This window comes from Pocillopora damicornis, chromosome 2 (assembly GCF_964200805.1).
Source record: "Pocillopora damicornis chromosome 2, jaPocDami1.2, whole genome shotgun sequence".
NCBI lineage: Eukaryota > Metazoa > Cnidaria > Anthozoa > Scleractinia > Pocilloporidae > Pocillopora > Pocillopora damicornis.
In genome coordinates this window covers 33,917,457-33,934,956 of record NC_142671.1, presented here as the reverse complement: position 1 = coordinate 33,934,956, position 17,500 = coordinate 33,917,457, and the positions used below count along the sequence as shown (strand labels likewise).

Below are 17,500 nucleotides of genomic sequence, written 5' to 3'. Positions count from 1 at the left end.
AGCACTGCTTTTTGGTTGACGGTTTGGAAAAAGCAGTGTTTAGAGAAGGAAATTGCCAAGAAAATCAAAAATTACGAGCCGACTCAGCTTATCATTTTACTCGAGCGATTCTACGCTAAAATTAAAACCAACCTTGTTAAACCTCGTAAACGACGATTCCATTTCATCGAAAGTGATTCGCACACGGACTGAACAATTCCTTGAACTGTTTATTCCAAATTGCACTCGAGATCATGTGATTACCTGTACTAATAGTACTTGATATAATTTGAAATGTATAGCGTTAGAGAATTTATCAGTTTTATGAAAAACTTTGAAGTATAACTTCCCTTTGAACCACCACATGATGGAGTTTAATGACTAATAGGTAAATTTTGAAGTAAAAAAAAAAAAACAGATCGGGGTCGTACTCACTTTTTCTTTTGACTCGTGTACACTGCTCGAACGTAGACACGCGCTAATGCTTACGCGTAATGAGCAGATCGCAAGACCGCTGTTCACGGGAACACATTTGCATTTCCCAAAAAACGTAAATGAAAGAAATCCATGTGATCTGGGGTTGGATTTCTTAATTGAAATCCGCCTCGAGGACGGATTTTTCAGCGTCAAAATCCGTGTTTGGATTTCACGTTTCATTGCAAAATCCGAAAAGTCGATTTAAAAATCTAAATTCAGATTTCCCAATTGAAGGCATCCTAAATGAGTCGGGAAAAACACCCTCATCAGAAGTGACTTTCTGCTACGACGAAAGCGCTCGCAAAAAGTTTACCCTAATTATGCATACTCCCTTGTGTTGGGCCGGTAATTTTATAAACGATGGCTTCATGAGTTTTGATTAAGATAACTTCACACCGTCGAGGAACTAATTATTGACAATATTTTTTTGCAACAAATTTAATTTGATTTGTAAAACCTAAATTTTCCTAAGTCTAAGGCTTAATTTTACGAAAAAACATACGTAAAATGATCCGTAACAAATTAAAACACCTGTTCCTTTCCTAGGCTTGCTGATGATGATGTTGGTGCTGCCAAAGTTGGTGTTGTTGAGACTACTTTAGAGCCCACATCCTTCAATCACCCAGAAAATCCAAACATAAAGATTTGGGATTTGCCAGGAGTTGGAACAGAAACATTTCCTGACATGGAGACGTACCGCAAAAAAACACAGTTCGACAAGTATCATACATTCCTTATTTTTTCATGCACCCGATTTACCAGGAACGACGTCTTATTGGCCCGAGAGATCAAGAAACAGGGCAAGTCTTTTTTTTTCATTCGCGCAAAAATCGATGAAAATTATCGGGCTGAGAAGCGAAAGAAAGTTTTCAATGAGGGTAAAATGCTGCACGACATTCGCATCGACTGCTTGAAGAACCTGGCTGAGGAACGTTACAACTCCATCAGCGGTGAAGACATCTTCCTGATAAGCAACCATTATCCAAGAAAGTGGGATTTCGATCGACTTACGCGAGCGATTCTTGATGCACTGCCAAGATATCAGCGCGAGAGCCTCACCTTGTCTCTCAATGCCCTAACCAGCTTATCAAGAGAAATTGTAAAGAGAAAAGCTGAGATTTTCAGAGGGCGCATGTGGCTCGTTGCAGGAGCATCTGCTGCAGTCGCATTTGCTCCACTTCCTGGGCTATCTTTTGGTGTTGATATGGTGCTAATAAGTTACGAAATCAGTCAGTTCCTAGCCCAGTTTGGTATTCCTAAAGAGGGGTCTCAAATATTTGAGATTCTTGATGATACCACTAAAAAAGAGGTCGTCTCTCTTTATCTCAAATTTGCCAGTGCCGCCGGAATTTCCGCGCTTGTGGCCAGGGTAGCTGGCGCGGAAATGGCTACAGAAGAATTTGTTCGTTTTATTCCGTTCATAGGGTCAGCAATAGCTGGCACTTTGTCCTTCGCTGGCACATTTGCCGTACTTCGTATAGCTTTGAATAAAATTGAAGAAGTAGCATTAGCTGTCCTGGAGGACGCTGCCCAACGATCAGTTGACAATTTAGATCTTGACTAAGCTTGTATTAATCCTGCGTTTTGGTTAATTTTATAAGTTATTCATGGCATTAAGCTAAATTTTAAGTCACGGTTGAGATGGGTGGCAAAAACCTAGAAGAAATCACTCTCTTTCTCCACGATCAGATAGAAATCAGGAATGAAATTTATTTTCTAGTTTGTTTAATAGCAATCTTAACCAGAAGACTTTGAAGGCAATCTTTTTGTCGTATCAAAAAGCCTGGCGAGTAACTTTCTGCACAAGGAGACACTGGAGACAAATGTATTAATTCATATACGAAGATATAAAGTTATCTTGATTATTTCTGACCGATTCTAGCCTTTTCTTTTCATTAACATAATCACGGGTCTTCGAAGTCTCTTATGACTCATTCACTGGCTCAAAAACCTCTTTTCATATGGCACGTACATCACCCAAACTGATTCGCGAATAATGTAACGCTTTTCTTGTAAATTCAAAAATATCTCTTAAACCAACTAAGTGAAGCCGAACAATCAAAAGTGCCTGGAGCATTAAAGGCACCGTCAGCTCTTTCAATAAAATTAAAGAGTGTAACTATTTTTGCCTACCATTCAGCCAGTGAAGCTTACTAGATATTATCCATTAGAGTTGTACCAATCTTTTTTTTTCTATAAGGTATACTTGATTGATCAGTTGTTTGGAAAGTAAACAATAAGTAGGGATAATTAGACAATACTATCTTTTTAGTTAATTGTTTTCAGGATAATGATAATGTTAAGAAGATTGGGTAAAATAGCTTTGTAGGTGAAGAACTGTGAAATCTTCGGTTTTCATTGCTTACTTGATGGAACATTGCTCATGGTAACTATAATCAATTGATTTTTTTTATTTTCTCCTAGAACGCTGAATCTATTACTCTTGTTTTGTTAGGGAGTAGTGGAATGACTCCTTGTAATAAAGAAGTTCAGTTTATTGCTATAGTTGCCTTTCACGAACTTTTACTCAAAACTCGAACTCACCTCTGCAAGACGTTTAATGGCCGCGTTCAAGGGACTTCCCGCCTTTGAGCAGAAGTACAAAAGCCAGATTAATCCACTGACGCTCGATAAGTGATTTGTCGAGGTTATAGAGTCGTCTTGCTTTACAATCCGACAAATATTTTCGCTCGCGCACGATCGCTTTGGACGAGTTACATGCCCAAATTTGCCCCTGGGGAACATCCTATGATATTCCTCAATTTTAAGACCTTGATTCCAATGCGATCAAAGTATTTATTTAAAGGTAGAGCGGTCTAGAGAGCATTCTGCCGCTTCTACTGGAGAGAGAGACTTTTTTCCTGAAATGGCTTTGAAATATTAACGAAAGATTGCAACGGTAACTGCATATGCCTCAGCTAACACCGACGAAAATTCAGTACTACATCCAAAGTGATATTCAAAATTTGTAAACCTTCGTTTGCAAATTCAAAGTGTTAGTCTAAGATTGAGTTCAAGATGAGAAAGAAAAGAAAAGAAAAGAAAAGTCGTTACCAGTGCACACTGAAAAGTATAAAGTACGCAGCAAACGGTAAGCTGTCTGTAAACATTATTTCCTGTGCGTCGCAAAAATATTTGATGGATACTTTACACAGTAGCCTCCATTTGGGGCTAAATTATGCTCGTATATTTGTCCTTAAACATTATCGGCTCCTCGTAGCCCACGGTTTTCGTGAGCTTTGCTCTGGGGAAAACTGTACGCTTTTCGGACAAACATCCGAGCCTATTTTTGCGCCAAATGAAGGTTATTGTTTATATAATTTCGAGCTAATGTTTATCACCCAGCACGAGACGATTGAAATATTGAGGCAAATACTTTTCAAAATAGACGCTTTCCGATCTCGACATTTCTGCGAAAAAAGAAAATAGAATATTAGAAAATAAAGCTCATTTGACGTTTACTTTAGAATTATCCAAAACAATTTACTTCCCTCAAGCTCAGTGAATATTTTTGAAAAATCCCATCTCAGATGAATTATGTATGTTTCCCTTAAAAAAAAAGACACTTTTGAAATTTACAACAGATGCCGTTCTTTTTAAGTACGTTGGATAACAAATAATAAATAAAGAGCCAAGGTTACAGTTGTATTTTACAAAAACTATGATGAGTTGACAACATATTCCTGTACAATGCAATGTTCTGCTCTATTTAGCGGGTTGCTTTTATCCTGGCTATGAATACCTACTTATAAAGACAGATATTGCATTAATATGAATAAAACTCAGCTTATAATATGAGGTGTTTTAAGATATAATGTAGTCTTTAGTAGTATCAAAACATCCAGAAATAACTTATTCCGATGTTACAGCTAGAGTTACTACATTGGTCAAATAAAGTGCCAAAATGATTTTGTTGCGTTAAGGGATTCTAAATCTGATTTGCAAAGGCGCAGAGAGGTGAGTCAATCCCTTTAGATTTGAAAAGGTTTTCTTTTTCGGAAACAATAATTTTGTTAAAAAATTTGCGCCGAAATTTCCATATAATTGTATTAAGAGTAGCATTAAACGTTAGAGATTAGATTTCTTTATGCTCTACCGAAAATTAAGGTAGGGTGTTTTAGAATTAATAATATACATGAAAAAATTACTCAGTTCTGATTGGTTAAAACAAATGCAGTTTTCAGATAATTCAGTGCAGAAGAGGATCAATTCAGTACAAAGAAGTAACAATCCAGACATTCTGATTGGTCAATAATCAAAGAAATTCATAGATAGCCAATCAAATGCGAGCCTTGGACGTCGCAAATTGGATAAGCTGAAAATTTGCGAGCAATGGCTGGCGTTTTAAGTAGGTTTTCTTTCGCCAACGCAACGACAATACAGCAGCTGAAAAACCGCTCTAACAACGAAAACACTGTAAAAAGCAATGCTTTTAGATTGTCTGTTTGGAAAAAGTAGTGTTTATAGAAGGGAATTGCCAAGGAAATCGAGAATTACGAGCCGACCCAGCTTAACACTTTGCTCGAGCGATCCTACGCCGAAATTAAAAACAGACAAGGTTAAACCTCGCAAACGAAAGTGATTTGGACACAGACTGATTAAGATGTGAAAATATTATTGTATATTATTGTTTTGATCGTAGGCGGTTGTTTTGACCGAACGCACGGTTTGAACAAATTATTTTTGCGCTTGATGCGCGCGCTTTGCTTCTGCATAATTGTGATGAGCTATCTCGTATTTTTTCAGGTATATTATTAATACGTAATCACATGAGTTTCCTCGTGCAGTTTGGAATAAATAAGCACTTGTCAATTTTTTTCAAAGACCACAAATGAACGCACAGCTGACGTATGAACCAATTGTTTTATAACATTTTCAACCCGATGGAAAATTTTTTCTCGAGGGATTTGTTTGCTGGCGTCATGAGCGTGCACAATTGAAGAAATGTATAATGGTTTCCGTGTTTACATCAGGCTATGTAAACACGGAAACCATTTTACATTTCTTTTATAAAATAACTAATGAAAGAGGAACGAAAACTGTGTTTACATACGCTCATGTAAATTGGTTTATGGCCAATCAGAGCGCGCGTACTATTTGAATTATTTTATAAAGGAATATGAAGCACGCTCGCGCCATTGAATTGGATTAGACAAATTTACTAGCTATGTTATGATTAACAATTGGTTCATACGTCAGCGTGCGTTCATCGAGATATGAATAAATAACGCGGGAAGTTTGGAGAGCACGAAAGATGCGTGAAAGTTGCTCGAGGCGTAGCCGAGAGCAACTCTAGCTTCTGCACGCCCGTGCGTAAATAAGATGACGTGAGCATTTTTTAGTGATACATGAATTCATTTGGCTTTGATTTTCTCCATTCTCTCCGTAAATTTTGAGCTTTTCATTCACAGTTATCGGTTGACTGGATCAAATGTTCTCGCTCAAACCAAAATATAAAATGAGGCGTGTTTTTGACCAGCCAATAGGGACTTTATCACCATAAAAGGCTTCTTCGCGCAGATCCTTGTTGTCGCTCTGTTATAAAAGAATTTGCTCATGCTTTTAGCTGTGCGTAATCGAGTTGTGGATTCACTTGGGAAGTTTGGAGAGCGCTCAAAAAGCTAGAGTTACTCTCGGCTCCGCCTCGAGCTACTCTTACGCATTTTTCGTGCTCTCCAAACTTCCTGCGTGCATCCATAACTCGATATCTGCACTCTAAGCATGAACAAATTCTTAATTTTTTCATGTATATTATTAATACGTAATCACATGATTTTTTCTTGCAATTTGGAATAAATATGCTCTTGTTAATTTTTTCAAAGACCAAAAATTGTTAGTCTATGAAAAAAATTCAGTCGTGCTTATTTATTCCAAATTGCACTCGAGATTATGTGATTACCTATACTAATAATGCTTATTAAATTGAAATGTTGAATGGGAGATTGTCGCTTTGAAGAGATCTACAATTATTGGAAACTAAATCACCTATTTCAACTCTTTCGAGGTTGTCTAAGCGTTTTGTGAAAATTGACCTGTTACCTGATTCACAATGTTTTCGTCAAAAATAACTTTCGTTGTATTTAGACCCGACCATGCGTCAAGACATTCTTCATAAAATTCCTATAAATAGATAAGAAGCTTGCAAGTGTCGAAATAACAATGCAGATTACATCTACCATGCGCCCTCTTCTGTACGAGAGTTAGCCCTTCGTCGATCAATCTGACATAGAGCTAACGCTCGAAACGACAGCTTTTAAACTCTTTACGGTGGCCAATTTACGTTATAAACTCGGTTAATAACATTACTGCTATATTCTCCCACAGACGCAGCACCACAGTTTCTCTGAATGTACCATTACAAAGGAAAAGGTCACAATTATTTTTTCATAATACGTGGTCGAAGCTTCATCTCCGTGCGTTTTAGTGAGTATTGACGTCCTCTGAATTGTCTCCTGCAAACTCCATCGGCGTATGTTTTGGTATGTGGTCCACCATAGTAGATGCCGCTGAGATTGGAATCATGGCAACGACTGTACCACCACGCACCTTTGAACTTCAAAGCACACTGATATTCGGGACTTTTGTCGTTTTCCTCATCTTTGGTCGAAAACCGCATTCCACTAGAAATATGAACGAGAGTAAGAAAAAGATCACATATATAAGTCGTATGAGTCACCCTTTGCCACAAAATTGACGCTAGTATTCCAAGCAGCACTATCCCCTCCTTGTGATTACCGTCGAGTTATTTTAAAAAAATTTCATGAGCGTCATGTTAGTTCACACGAGAGTATAAATTAAAAGAGGTCAAGGAAAAGGTTTGGCTGTGATTGACACAATAAGGAGAATCTTCCTAAACTAATAACCTCTTTGTTGTCAACTTTTCCCCTATTGTCATTTGGTCTGTTTCTCACCTCAAAACATAAAGAGGTTTCAGAATCAGAATATTACCTCCCCCAGAATAGTTATTGCTGGCCGATTGATTTCCTTCTTTTTTTAAAACAAATTTTTACATGAACTGTTATGATAGAAAAGCGCTAAGTGCCTCTTGGCGATATCACCAACTAATGTGTAGTTAATAGAGTAGTTTAAAGAATTTACTGGCTCGGCTCATATCACTTTAAGCCTCGTTCAGATTTGATTTACCTTAGAGATTGGTGCCCAAGCATGGAGTCATCTGCCGTGCCAGAGTATCCTTCAATCAAAAGCCTGTACTTATTAGCATCGTCTGCCACCTTAAAAGTAGTGTACTCAGCGTAGGTGATGTTCCCTTCAAAGTCTTCCAGCTCAACTCTCAGCATGACGTCATCAGAGTCTGTCAAATGATGAAGATTATCGTTTCCAAGCCAGAACTCGCTATTAGGATTTCCAAAGCCGTACTTGTAAGATTACCATCCCAGAAAAAAATATACAGAGCCGTCTACACGTTTCTGAAAAACGGTCCAACCTCCACCATCTGTATTCATGTCACACAACACTTGCACTGGTTTTCCGCCATCTGGATTGATGGTGTATACGCCACTGGAATCATAACCGTGTCGAAGCAGTTCAGCGCAGCTGTTTGGCTCTATAGCTATGGAATGGTACAAAAAAACAAGAAAACGAACAAACAGACATATAAACAAGTATACAAAAAAAAAATAACTTAACTTAATTTTCCGAGTAAAATGTATCGTACTAAAGACAAAAAAAACTGCCTAATAGAAGACCACGTGACTCATGAACACTTATGAATAGTTGTTCTAAAGATTATTGCAAGGATCGTAGTTTCCTTCCAATGCTGAAAAAGTATGTTCGATACTTGTGACTTTCGCCTCCTTCCAGTGGTGGTCTTCACTAGCGACCACGATGCGCCTGAAATTCAGTAGGGGGTCGGGGAGAGTTATCCTTAACCAGGAGGCCATAGGTTCAATATTCGTTTAAGCCATCTAAGTAATTTCTCGGAGTATGCCTGTGTTACTGCTAAAAAAAATTATATAAACGTCTTTTGCTGTTTGAATTCCCAAATTTTTAAGGCCAAACTATGCACGTGACAACTCCAACACTAACCGCAAGTTGGTCCTATGTAGCCATCTTTACATTTGCATCTTACGCTGCCATCTTGATAGTTGGGAATACAGATTCCTTTTTCGCCGCAGATGGAATCGCTCATCTCACAAGAACTCTGGAATTTGAAAGATGCTAACTTAGTGCAAATGCTAACAGGTATAAATTTTCAAATCCAAATAAGGTAAGATCTGCAAAGATAGATTGAATTGCAAGATTTTTCTACAAAAGAAGTGATTTTTATCTTTAGATATTTAACTATCGATATGTTCATGACTTTTAATGAAAACTGAGTGATAAAAGACTGAAATTGTTAAAATATATATTAAATCGGAGGATTTTTTTATAAAACAAATAAATAAAGCCTGAAGAATTTCTTTTCTTTTCTAACATGTCTTTTCCTGCCTTGTTAGTTTCCTACCTCAAAGTTTGCCGAATAGTAGAGCACGTGAGTCATGAACACAACTTGTTAACAGTTGTTCCAAAGATTATCGGTAAACGACTGAAATTGGTAGAGTATATATTAAATCAGAGGATATTTTTGATGAAAAAAATAAATAATGCCTAAAGAATTTATTTTCTTCTCTAACTTCTCTTTTTCGACTGTGTACCATTACGCAATACCTGTATTTCCCTGTAGGAAAACTTGTCAACTTGAGTGAAATTTTCCATTGCAGCAAATCGATCAGAGTCGCTTAGTTGACATTTGAATCTTCTCTCGTCTTCTGCCGGTCCAAAATTGTAAGACAGGCAACGGCTTTCATCTACACATTGCAGCTGGCAAGCATCTTCTGATTCCTCTTCTGTTTCCTCGATAACCCTCCCAAGAAGCTTGCGTCCTTTAATCTCTGTCGCAAAGTTTACGGCATGTAAATCATCTGTTTTTATTCGACCAAGTCCTGACACCAACGTTACGGACAAAGCGATTGAGGACCAGAACAAGAACATGTTACGTGTTCGTTGAGTTGAATGTTGACACAAACTTCGATCTGTGCACTGCTAATCTCTCACTCCATTTCCTGGTCGACTCACATGATTTATTCATTGTTATGGTTTCAGTAACAGTAGGTTCATCAGTCATAAATATGAAAAACACTTACTATTCATTTCTAATCAACCCACAACGGTGTTCAGAGACTTCTCAAAAGTTTAATGAGTGGCCTGCTTTTTTTAAACACGTTCTCTCTTTGTTAATTAGTCTTACATCGTGTGGTTTGCCTGTTTCGTTTGTTTTCTTTTTTTTCTTTTGATAGTCACGAAAAAATAAGGTGCGTTTCGAATAGTTATGTCAATAGATAGGGTGAATCAAACTTTTCATTTAACATTTCGTTACAGAAAATTTACTCGGTCATCAAATGTCGCTTAAATATGGGAAAGACAGAACGGAAGAACACTCTTTCACGTCCTACTTTCCAAGCACAGTCTCCTATTTGGAGATTGTCGGATAATTTCATGCAACTAATTTCACTTCAAGCGGTATAAGTTTGACAAAAGGAGTCAGCCGATTTCTGGTTCACTGACTTAGAAATTTGTCGCTTCTATCACGTTTTTAAGTTATCGAAATAGTTATTTAGGCTAAATACTACAATTTTACAACGAAGATTGAGGTGTATTCTAGCCTGATTTGTATAATTTAAACTTTGTAAGTCGTTCAATTGTTCAAAGAAGGATGCTTATGCTCATCGCTCTAATGAAGAGCACGAATTCGTCATTACTCCGTTCATTTTCGAGAGAACTTGAATGAACATACGCGGCTGCATGAGAAGAATCAAACATTTCAGCACGACATCCGTCAGTCATCAAGCGTCTTTTAAACAAGCAAAAGGAAGAACGAAGGAACGGAAGAAAACTTTCACCTCCCACACACAGTGTCGGGATTCAAGGATAAATCTATGCAGCTACGTTTCGTCAAGGAAAAACAGGAAAAAACTGCTTCCTATGCCAAGAGGTTAAAAAGCCTTTGACGTGAATCAACACAGAGACGAGGACCAGTTATGCGCATGAGAAAAAGTTGCTTTTTCAGGCCTTATTTTCACTACTGCTTATGCAGTGTTCATTACTGCGAAAATCATTCTCAAGGAGTCAGCCGATTTCTGGTTCACTGACTTAGAAATTTGTCGCTTCTATCACGTTTTTAAGTTATCGAAATAGTTATTTAGGCTAAATACTACAATTTTACAACGAAGACTGAGGTGTATTCTAGCCTGATTTGTATAATTTAAACTTTGTAAGTCGTTCAATTGTTCAAAGAAGGATGCTTATGCTCATCGCTCTAATGAAGAGCACGAATTCGTCATTACTCCGTTCATTTTCGAGAGAACTTGAATGAACATAAGTGGCTGCATGAGAAGAATCAAACATTTCAGCACGACATCAGTCGGTCATCAAGCGTCGTTTTAACAAGCAAAAGGAAGAACGAAGGAACGGAAGAAAACTTTTACTTCCCACACACAGTGTCGGGATTCAAGGATAAATCTATGCAGCTACGTTTCGTCAAGGAAAAACAGGAAAAAACTGCTTCCTATGCCAAGAGGTTAAAAAGCCTTTGACGTGAATCAACACAGAGACGAGGAACAGTTATGTGCATGAGGAAAAGTTGCTTTTTCAGGCCTTATTTTCACTACTGCTTATGCAGTGTTCATTAATGCGAAAATCACTCTCATATTTATCCATACTATCCGTAAGCTTGCATGAAAACCAACATACGTATGATGCTTTTTGTTTTCCTAAGAAAGAACCAGTTGTATTGTATCAATTGTGCGATGCACCATACAATCTTTTTTTTTTTTTTTTTTTTTTTTTTTTTTTTTTTTTTCAGGTCAAGTATTTTCTGACTAGAGGATCAACTATCTGCAAAACTTACAGGCGTGTCAGCCGATTTTTTCAATTTTTGGCTCCTTTTGATAATAATCTCCCTGATCGTTTAAAACTATTCAAGGAAGGCTTCCTTCATTATGTTATTCTCAGAGCTCGTTGTCTAGATCTATATCTGTTGCATTTGTCACGTAGTGTCCTGAATTGGAAACTTAGAAACAACCTCTCCCAAAATAACGCGGGCCAGAGAGCCATATTTCCTTTTACTTACGTGTTACTCTTATCCTTAATGCACTTAATCCACATAAGTCTTTTTATTTAAAAACTGATGAGAACCGTTTCCTTAATTACGCAACCCTCTACAAAGAAAAAAAAAGAGTTAAATATTCAATTCATCCAACAATACTTGTATTATATTTTTTCTTTTAAAGCATCCACGTAATACGAGGAAATATTCTATTCTCCACGTGCACGTCTGTTTATTTCCAAACTCTCTTTTGTCGGTTCCTTAAATTTCGGAAAAACAAACAGCGCTTTCTTTTTCTTATCTCTTCCTATCTTCACGACTCAAAAGTTTAGTACCGATATTATTTACAAGAACCAAACTATTATCGTATGATATCAGAACATAACCAGTAAATTCCATTATATTCCATTTCATTAGATACATCGTGAATTGCACGGTTATTTATCCATATCAAACTAGTTTCCCATGAGTGCGAATATTTGCTCTGGTTGGCGTCCAAGCTGGCGCGGACAACGCTTTCCCTACTGCGCTTGCGCATTACAGTATCAGTATCAGTGCGAATTCGTGGCAATTTACATTTGTGAACATGGCGGCTGCAAAGGAAAAGAGAGTCCCAAAATGATACTTTGACGAGGTCTTTTCAATGGGGGTTTTATTCAGAAAGAAGACAAGAATAAGAAAAACTTTCTCAGCCGTAGACAAAATCGGAAAACGAGTGAAAATTCACTACGTTGAAATCTTTGGAATCTTCGAGATCTCTTTTTTTATATTTATAGCTTCTCTCTGTATCGTCGAGCTTTTCCTCAAGTTGCTGTCGCTTGGTAATTGAATTCTCCAAAGACTCTTCTTGCGCTCGTTTCTCCCCTCTTTTACGGATCTGCAGATAATCCACAGAGAAAGCATCAACTTGAGCAGCCATTTAACCTATCTAAATCGGTCGCAAACTTGACGAATTATTTACCAAAATATAGGAACGTTCTCACTCCATTCGAATTTGGCGGTAAAATTGAGATTCCAACATGCATGCACAAAAGAGCTAAGACCTATTCTTGAGCGCAGACCGTGATACGACACTTGAACGCCTTCGAAAATTGCCTATCGTAATTTTAAGAAATGAAATTTGACCTATTAAATCCTAAAGCTTTGGTATTTCAAAGTAAATTTTGTTGGTAAAATTAATCTCTATCAAAACGTCTCTTAGTAATCGTTCCAAATTTTGTATGTTGTTGAATCCCACCGTTGGTGGGGGCCTGGTCGCCGAGACTTGATATAAGCTTTTGTTAACAATGAGTTTGATATGCTGGATTGGCTGTAAACCATATTTCGTGTTCTCTATGGTTCAGGACTGCTTTCTTTATTTCTTGATGGACGCTCTACGATAAATTGACCAATTAGAATCAGAGTGAAGTATACTAACCACCATGTTCAATAATACTTTTTCCGTTTAGAGCAAGGATTTTTTTAATTTGGATGTTAAAGGTAAATTCGAACATGTGGATAGTTTCCTCGACCATTGTCCTCGCTTTTTCGAGCCATCGAAGAATTAATACTCAAAAGCAACGTTGTGTAACGTCGTATTATCATCACAATAAGATACACGAAGAAATAACGCGCTAATAATCGGCTGAAAACAAGTGCATTTTTTTATGTAACACGAATGCAATGTTGTAACACGAGGGCAAATTATAGATAGCGCGCGCGATACCACAATATCGTCACGACTTATCTTGACTTTTTAAGATGCCTTTTTCATGTAAATCATTACTAAGAAATAACATGATTACACGTGCAGTTTCGAGTAAATAAGTACTTGAAAATTATATAAGACTACAAATTGCACTCGCCCTAAGGGCTCGTATAATTTTTGTTCTCTTTGAAAAGTTTACTTGTGCTTGTTATCACCAAATTGCACTCAAACTAAATAATAGTAGTGTTATCGCTAACACCTTCATCGTGAGACCTCAACTTATTCATGAATATTCAAAGCTAAGGATTTAAGCAGGTGTTCCAAAAAAGAATCAGAGGAAGATATTCACATTGTCATTCAAATTTCAGCGACCTCTTAATTAGAGACACATATTCCGTGCACATCTAGATATTAGCAATTTCGCTGCAGTTCCTAGTTACTAGCAAATAATTATAATGGCTATAGAATCAACCAGACACAGATGGCCAAATAATATTTGTCATTAATAAATAAAAGTAAGCAATTTTGATAAGCTTGGTCTGTGTCGATCTATTTTAAGGAAATAAAAATTAATATAAAAAAAATTCTGCTTATTTTGCAACTTTCTCTAATCTTAATCTGAATTCGTCTTTACATGGTCAGCATCTTACGTCTCGTTTTTCCTGTCACGATTTATCAAATCTTCGAACAAATATTTTTATTCCAAATAACGTGATGAGAAATTATTCGGGGAATGGACCCACCACTGTGCAGACCAGCTTATCAACAGTGTTTTAAAAATACTTTGGATAAGTTTCCTTAATTTTAGCAACATTCTAGTTTACTCACGAAAACTGATTAAAAATTCATTTGACCTAATTGGGGAAACTGAAAATAGTACATAATCAAGACTCCTTTTTCTTTTTAGATGATTCTAAGGAGACTAATGATACTTCAGCTTTGCAAAACCATGCTCATTTATAAGATGTGGAAAATATGATTTCTAAGATGAAGGGGCCTCTTGAGGGAAAATATACTAGGATTCAAACAACTGTATCAACAATATTCTCAAGATAATTAAAAAACTCGTCTTCGATTATGGCAACCTGCGAGCGAGCTCAGTAAATATATGCAAATATTATTGAACTAATCTAAGATTTTGAAAATATTGCCAATTCAGAATCTTACTCCCTGATTGATCTTAAGGAGGTCTCATAATATTTCATTTTCGTAGAAGCTGAAATGACCTTCAGCCGAAAGGATCAGTGGACGTAAAATGTGACAGTAGGCAGACCGCTGTATCGTAAAATTTTGAAGATAATTTAGAGACGTGTCCATAATTTTGGCAAGATGAAAATGATAATACACTGGAGGCAATTTAAGAATGAGTCTTAACAGACTTCCGCAGCTATAGTTAAATTTTTCTGTACTAGCCCGATAAATTCTCTAAGTCATGCCATAGTAATGTGTAAGTGAAGCTGTAGTTGACACTTTATTGTGCATCATATTCGATTATACAAGCTAGTGGCATCAGAAATTGCTGGTAGTCGGCCGTGATCAACACAGTGTATTCCTTCGATCTTTGGCCTCGTGACAAGTATGTTAATTACAATTCGACATTTTGAGGCGACAAGCTTCATCTTCAAGTTAGAATCCGTGTGTTAAACATCGATGAGCAATGTATGTTATCGATGTAATAGTTACTTCACTAAACATCTCATTAAAAAGATGAAATAATAAAAGTTCTGCCTTAAAACGTTACACTCCTCATACTATGTTCGTTCATTTTCTCACAAAGTTAATGTACCATTACAAAGGAAAAGGTCACAATTATTTTTTCATAATACGTGGTCGAAGCTTCATCTCCGTGCGTTTAAGTGAGTACTGAAGTCCTCTGAATTGTCTCCAGCAAACTCCACCGGCGTATGTTTTGGTATGTGGTCCACCATAGTAGATGCCGTTGAGATTGGAATCATGGCAACGACTGTACCACCACGCACCTTTGAACTTCAAAGCACACTGATATTCGGGACTTTTGTCGTTTTCCTTATCTTTGGTCGAAAACCGCATTCCGCTAGAAATATGAACGAGAGTAAGTAAAAGATTACATATATTAGTCGTATAAGTCACCCTTTGCTACAAAATAGACGCTACTATTCCGAGCATCACTACCCCCTCTTTGTGATTACCGTCGAGTTATTTTTAAAACATTTCATGAGCCTCATGTTAGTTCAGACGAGAGTATAAATTAAAAGAGGTCAAGGAAAAGGTTTGGCTGTGATTGACACAATAAGGAGAATCTTCCTAAACTAATTACCTCTTTGTTGTCGACTTTTCCCCTATTGTCATTTGGTGTGTTTCTCACCTCAAAACATACAGAGGTTTCACAATCAGAATATTACCTCCCCCAGAATAGTTATTGCTGGCCGATTGATTTCCTTCTTTTTTTAAAACAAATTTTTCGCATTAACTGTTATGATAGAAAAGCGCTAAGTGCCTCTTGGCGATATCACCAACTAATGTGTAGTTAATAGAGTAGTTCAAAGAATTTACTGGCTCGGTTCATATCACTTTAAGCCTCGTTCAGATTTGATTTACCTTAGAGATTGGTGCCCAAGCATGGAGTCACCTGCCGTGCCAGAGTATCCTTCACTCAAAAGCCTGTACTTATTAGCCTCGTCTGCCACTTTAAAAGTAGTGTACTCAGCGTAGGTGATGTTCCCTTCAAAGTCTTCCAGCTCAACTCTCAGCATGACGTCATCAGAGTCTGTCAAATGATGAAGATTATCGTTTCCAAGCCAGAACTCGCTATTAGGATTTCCAAAGCCGTATTTGCAAGATTCCCATCCTAGAAAAAAATCTACAGAGCCGTCTACACGTTTCTGAAAAACGGTCCAACCTCCACCATCTGTATTCATGTCACACAACACTTGCACTGGTTTTCCGCCACCTGGATTGATGGTGTATACGCCACTGGAATCATAACCGTGTCGAAGCAGTTCAGCGCAGCTGTTTGGCTCTATAGCTATGGAATGGTACAAAAAAACAAGCAAACGAACAAACAGACATATAAACAAGTATACAAAAAAAATAGCTTAACTTAATTTGCCGAGTAAAATGTATCGTACTAAAGACAAAAAAAAACTGCCTAATAGAAGGGCACGTGGCTCATGAACACTTATGAATAGTTGTTCTAAAGATTATTGCGAGGATCGTAGTTTCTTTCCAATGCTTAAAAAGTATGTTCGATACTTGTGTCTTTCGCCTCCTTCTAGTGTTGGTCTTCACTAGCGACCACGATACGCCTGAAACTCAGTAGGTGGTCGGGGAGAGTAATCCTTAATAAATCCCAGATTTTTAAGGCCAAACTATGCACGTGACAACTCCAACACTTACCGCAAGTTGGTCCTATGTAGCCATCTTTACATTTGCATCTTACGCTGCCATCTTGATAGTTTGGAATACAGATTCCTTTTTCGCCGCAGATGGAATCGCTCATCTCACAAGAACTCTGGAATTTGAAAGATTCTAACTTAGTGCAAATGCTAACAGGTATAAATTTTCAAATCCAAATAAGAAAAGATTTGCAAAGATAGATTGAATTGCAAGATTTTTCTACAAAAGAAGTGATTTTTATCTTTAGATATTTAACTATCGATATGTTCATGACTTTTAATGAAAGCTGAGTGATAAAAGACTGAAACTAGTAAAGTATATATTAAATCAGAGGATTTTTTTTATAAAACAAATAAATAATGTCTGAATAATTTCTTTTCTTTTCTAACATGTCTTTTCCTGCGTTGTACTTTTTATTTATTTATTTTATTTTCTTCTCTAACTTCTCTTTTTCCACTGTGTACCATTACGCAATACCTGTATTCCCCTGTAGGAAAACTTGTCATCTTGAGTGAAATTTTCCATTGCAGCAAATCGATCAGAGTCGCTTAGTTGACATTTGAATCTTCTCTCGTCTTCTGCCGGTCCAAAATTGTAAGACAGGCAACGGCTTTCATCTACACATTGCAGCTGGCAAGCATCTTCTGATTCCTCTTCTGTCTCCTTGATAATCCTCCCAAGAAGCTTACTTCCTTTTATCTCTGTCGCAAAGTTTACGGCATATAAATCATCTGTTTTTATTCGACCAAGTCCTAATACCAACGTTAGGGACAAGGCGATTGAGGACCAGAACAAGAACATGTTATGTGTTCATTGAGTTGAATGTTGACACAAAGTTTGACTTATGCAATCTGAATCTCTCGCTCGAATTCCTGGTC

General features: G+C 37.2%; 3 protein-coding genes, 1 long non-coding RNA gene and 1 pseudogene across 4 annotated transcripts in view; 1 reads left to right on the top strand and 4 right to left on the bottom strand.

Moving 5' to 3' along the window:
* LOC149050991 (interferon-inducible GTPase 5-like) overlaps positions 1–2,440 on the top strand; it is a 4,102-nt gene extending 1,662 nt beyond the window's left edge. The window contains exon 2 of the mRNA XM_089195257.1: positions 1,003–2,440. Within this exon, the coding sequence (XP_089051383.1) occupies positions 1,003–2,020 (1,018 nt within the window). The 3' untranslated portion in view covers positions 2,021–2,440. The remainder of the gene's footprint in view (positions 1–1,002) is intronic.
* A 4,392-nt stretch (positions 2,441–6,832) lies between these two features.
* LOC149050990 (ficolin-1 pseudogene) lies at positions 6,833–7,754 on the bottom strand (annotated as a pseudogene).
* LOC149050989 (ficolin-2-like) lies at positions 7,184–8,684 on the bottom strand. The gene is made up of 2 exons (XM_089196189.1): positions 8,503–8,684; positions 7,184–8,026 (listed from the first exon to the last, which is right to left on the bottom strand). Exons 1-2 carry the CDS (start codon positions 8,603–8,605, stop codon positions 7,842–7,844), a joined length of 288 nt encoding a protein of 95 aa, XP_089052315.1. The 5' UTR covers positions 8,606–8,684; the 3' UTR covers positions 7,184–7,841.
* Positions 8,685–9,084: 400 nt separating this feature from the next.
* LOC149050987 (uncharacterized) overlaps positions 9,085–17,500 on the bottom strand; it is a 9,724-nt gene continuing 1,308 nt past the window's right edge. The window contains exon 3 of the long non-coding RNA XR_016182866.1: positions 9,085–9,347. This is a non-coding gene — a long non-coding RNA (uncharacterized LOC149050987). The remainder of the gene's footprint in view (positions 9,348–17,500) is intronic.
* LOC149050988 (microfibril-associated glycoprotein 4-like) overlaps positions 14,706–17,500 on the bottom strand; it is a 3,677-nt gene continuing 882 nt past the window's right edge. The window contains exons 1-4 of the mRNA XM_089196187.1: positions 17,100–17,500; positions 16,623–16,737; positions 15,825–16,251; positions 14,706–15,300 (exon numbers count right to left, since the gene is read on the bottom strand). The exon at positions 17,100–17,500 is cut by the window's right edge and continues 882 nt beyond it. Coding sequence (XP_089052313.1) covers positions 15,057–15,300; positions 15,825–16,251; positions 16,623–16,737; positions 17,100–17,423 — 1,110 coding nt within the window. The 5' untranslated portion in view covers positions 17,424–17,500 and the 3' untranslated portion in view covers positions 14,706–15,056. The remainder of the gene's footprint in view (positions 15,301–15,824; positions 16,252–16,622; positions 16,738–17,099) is intronic.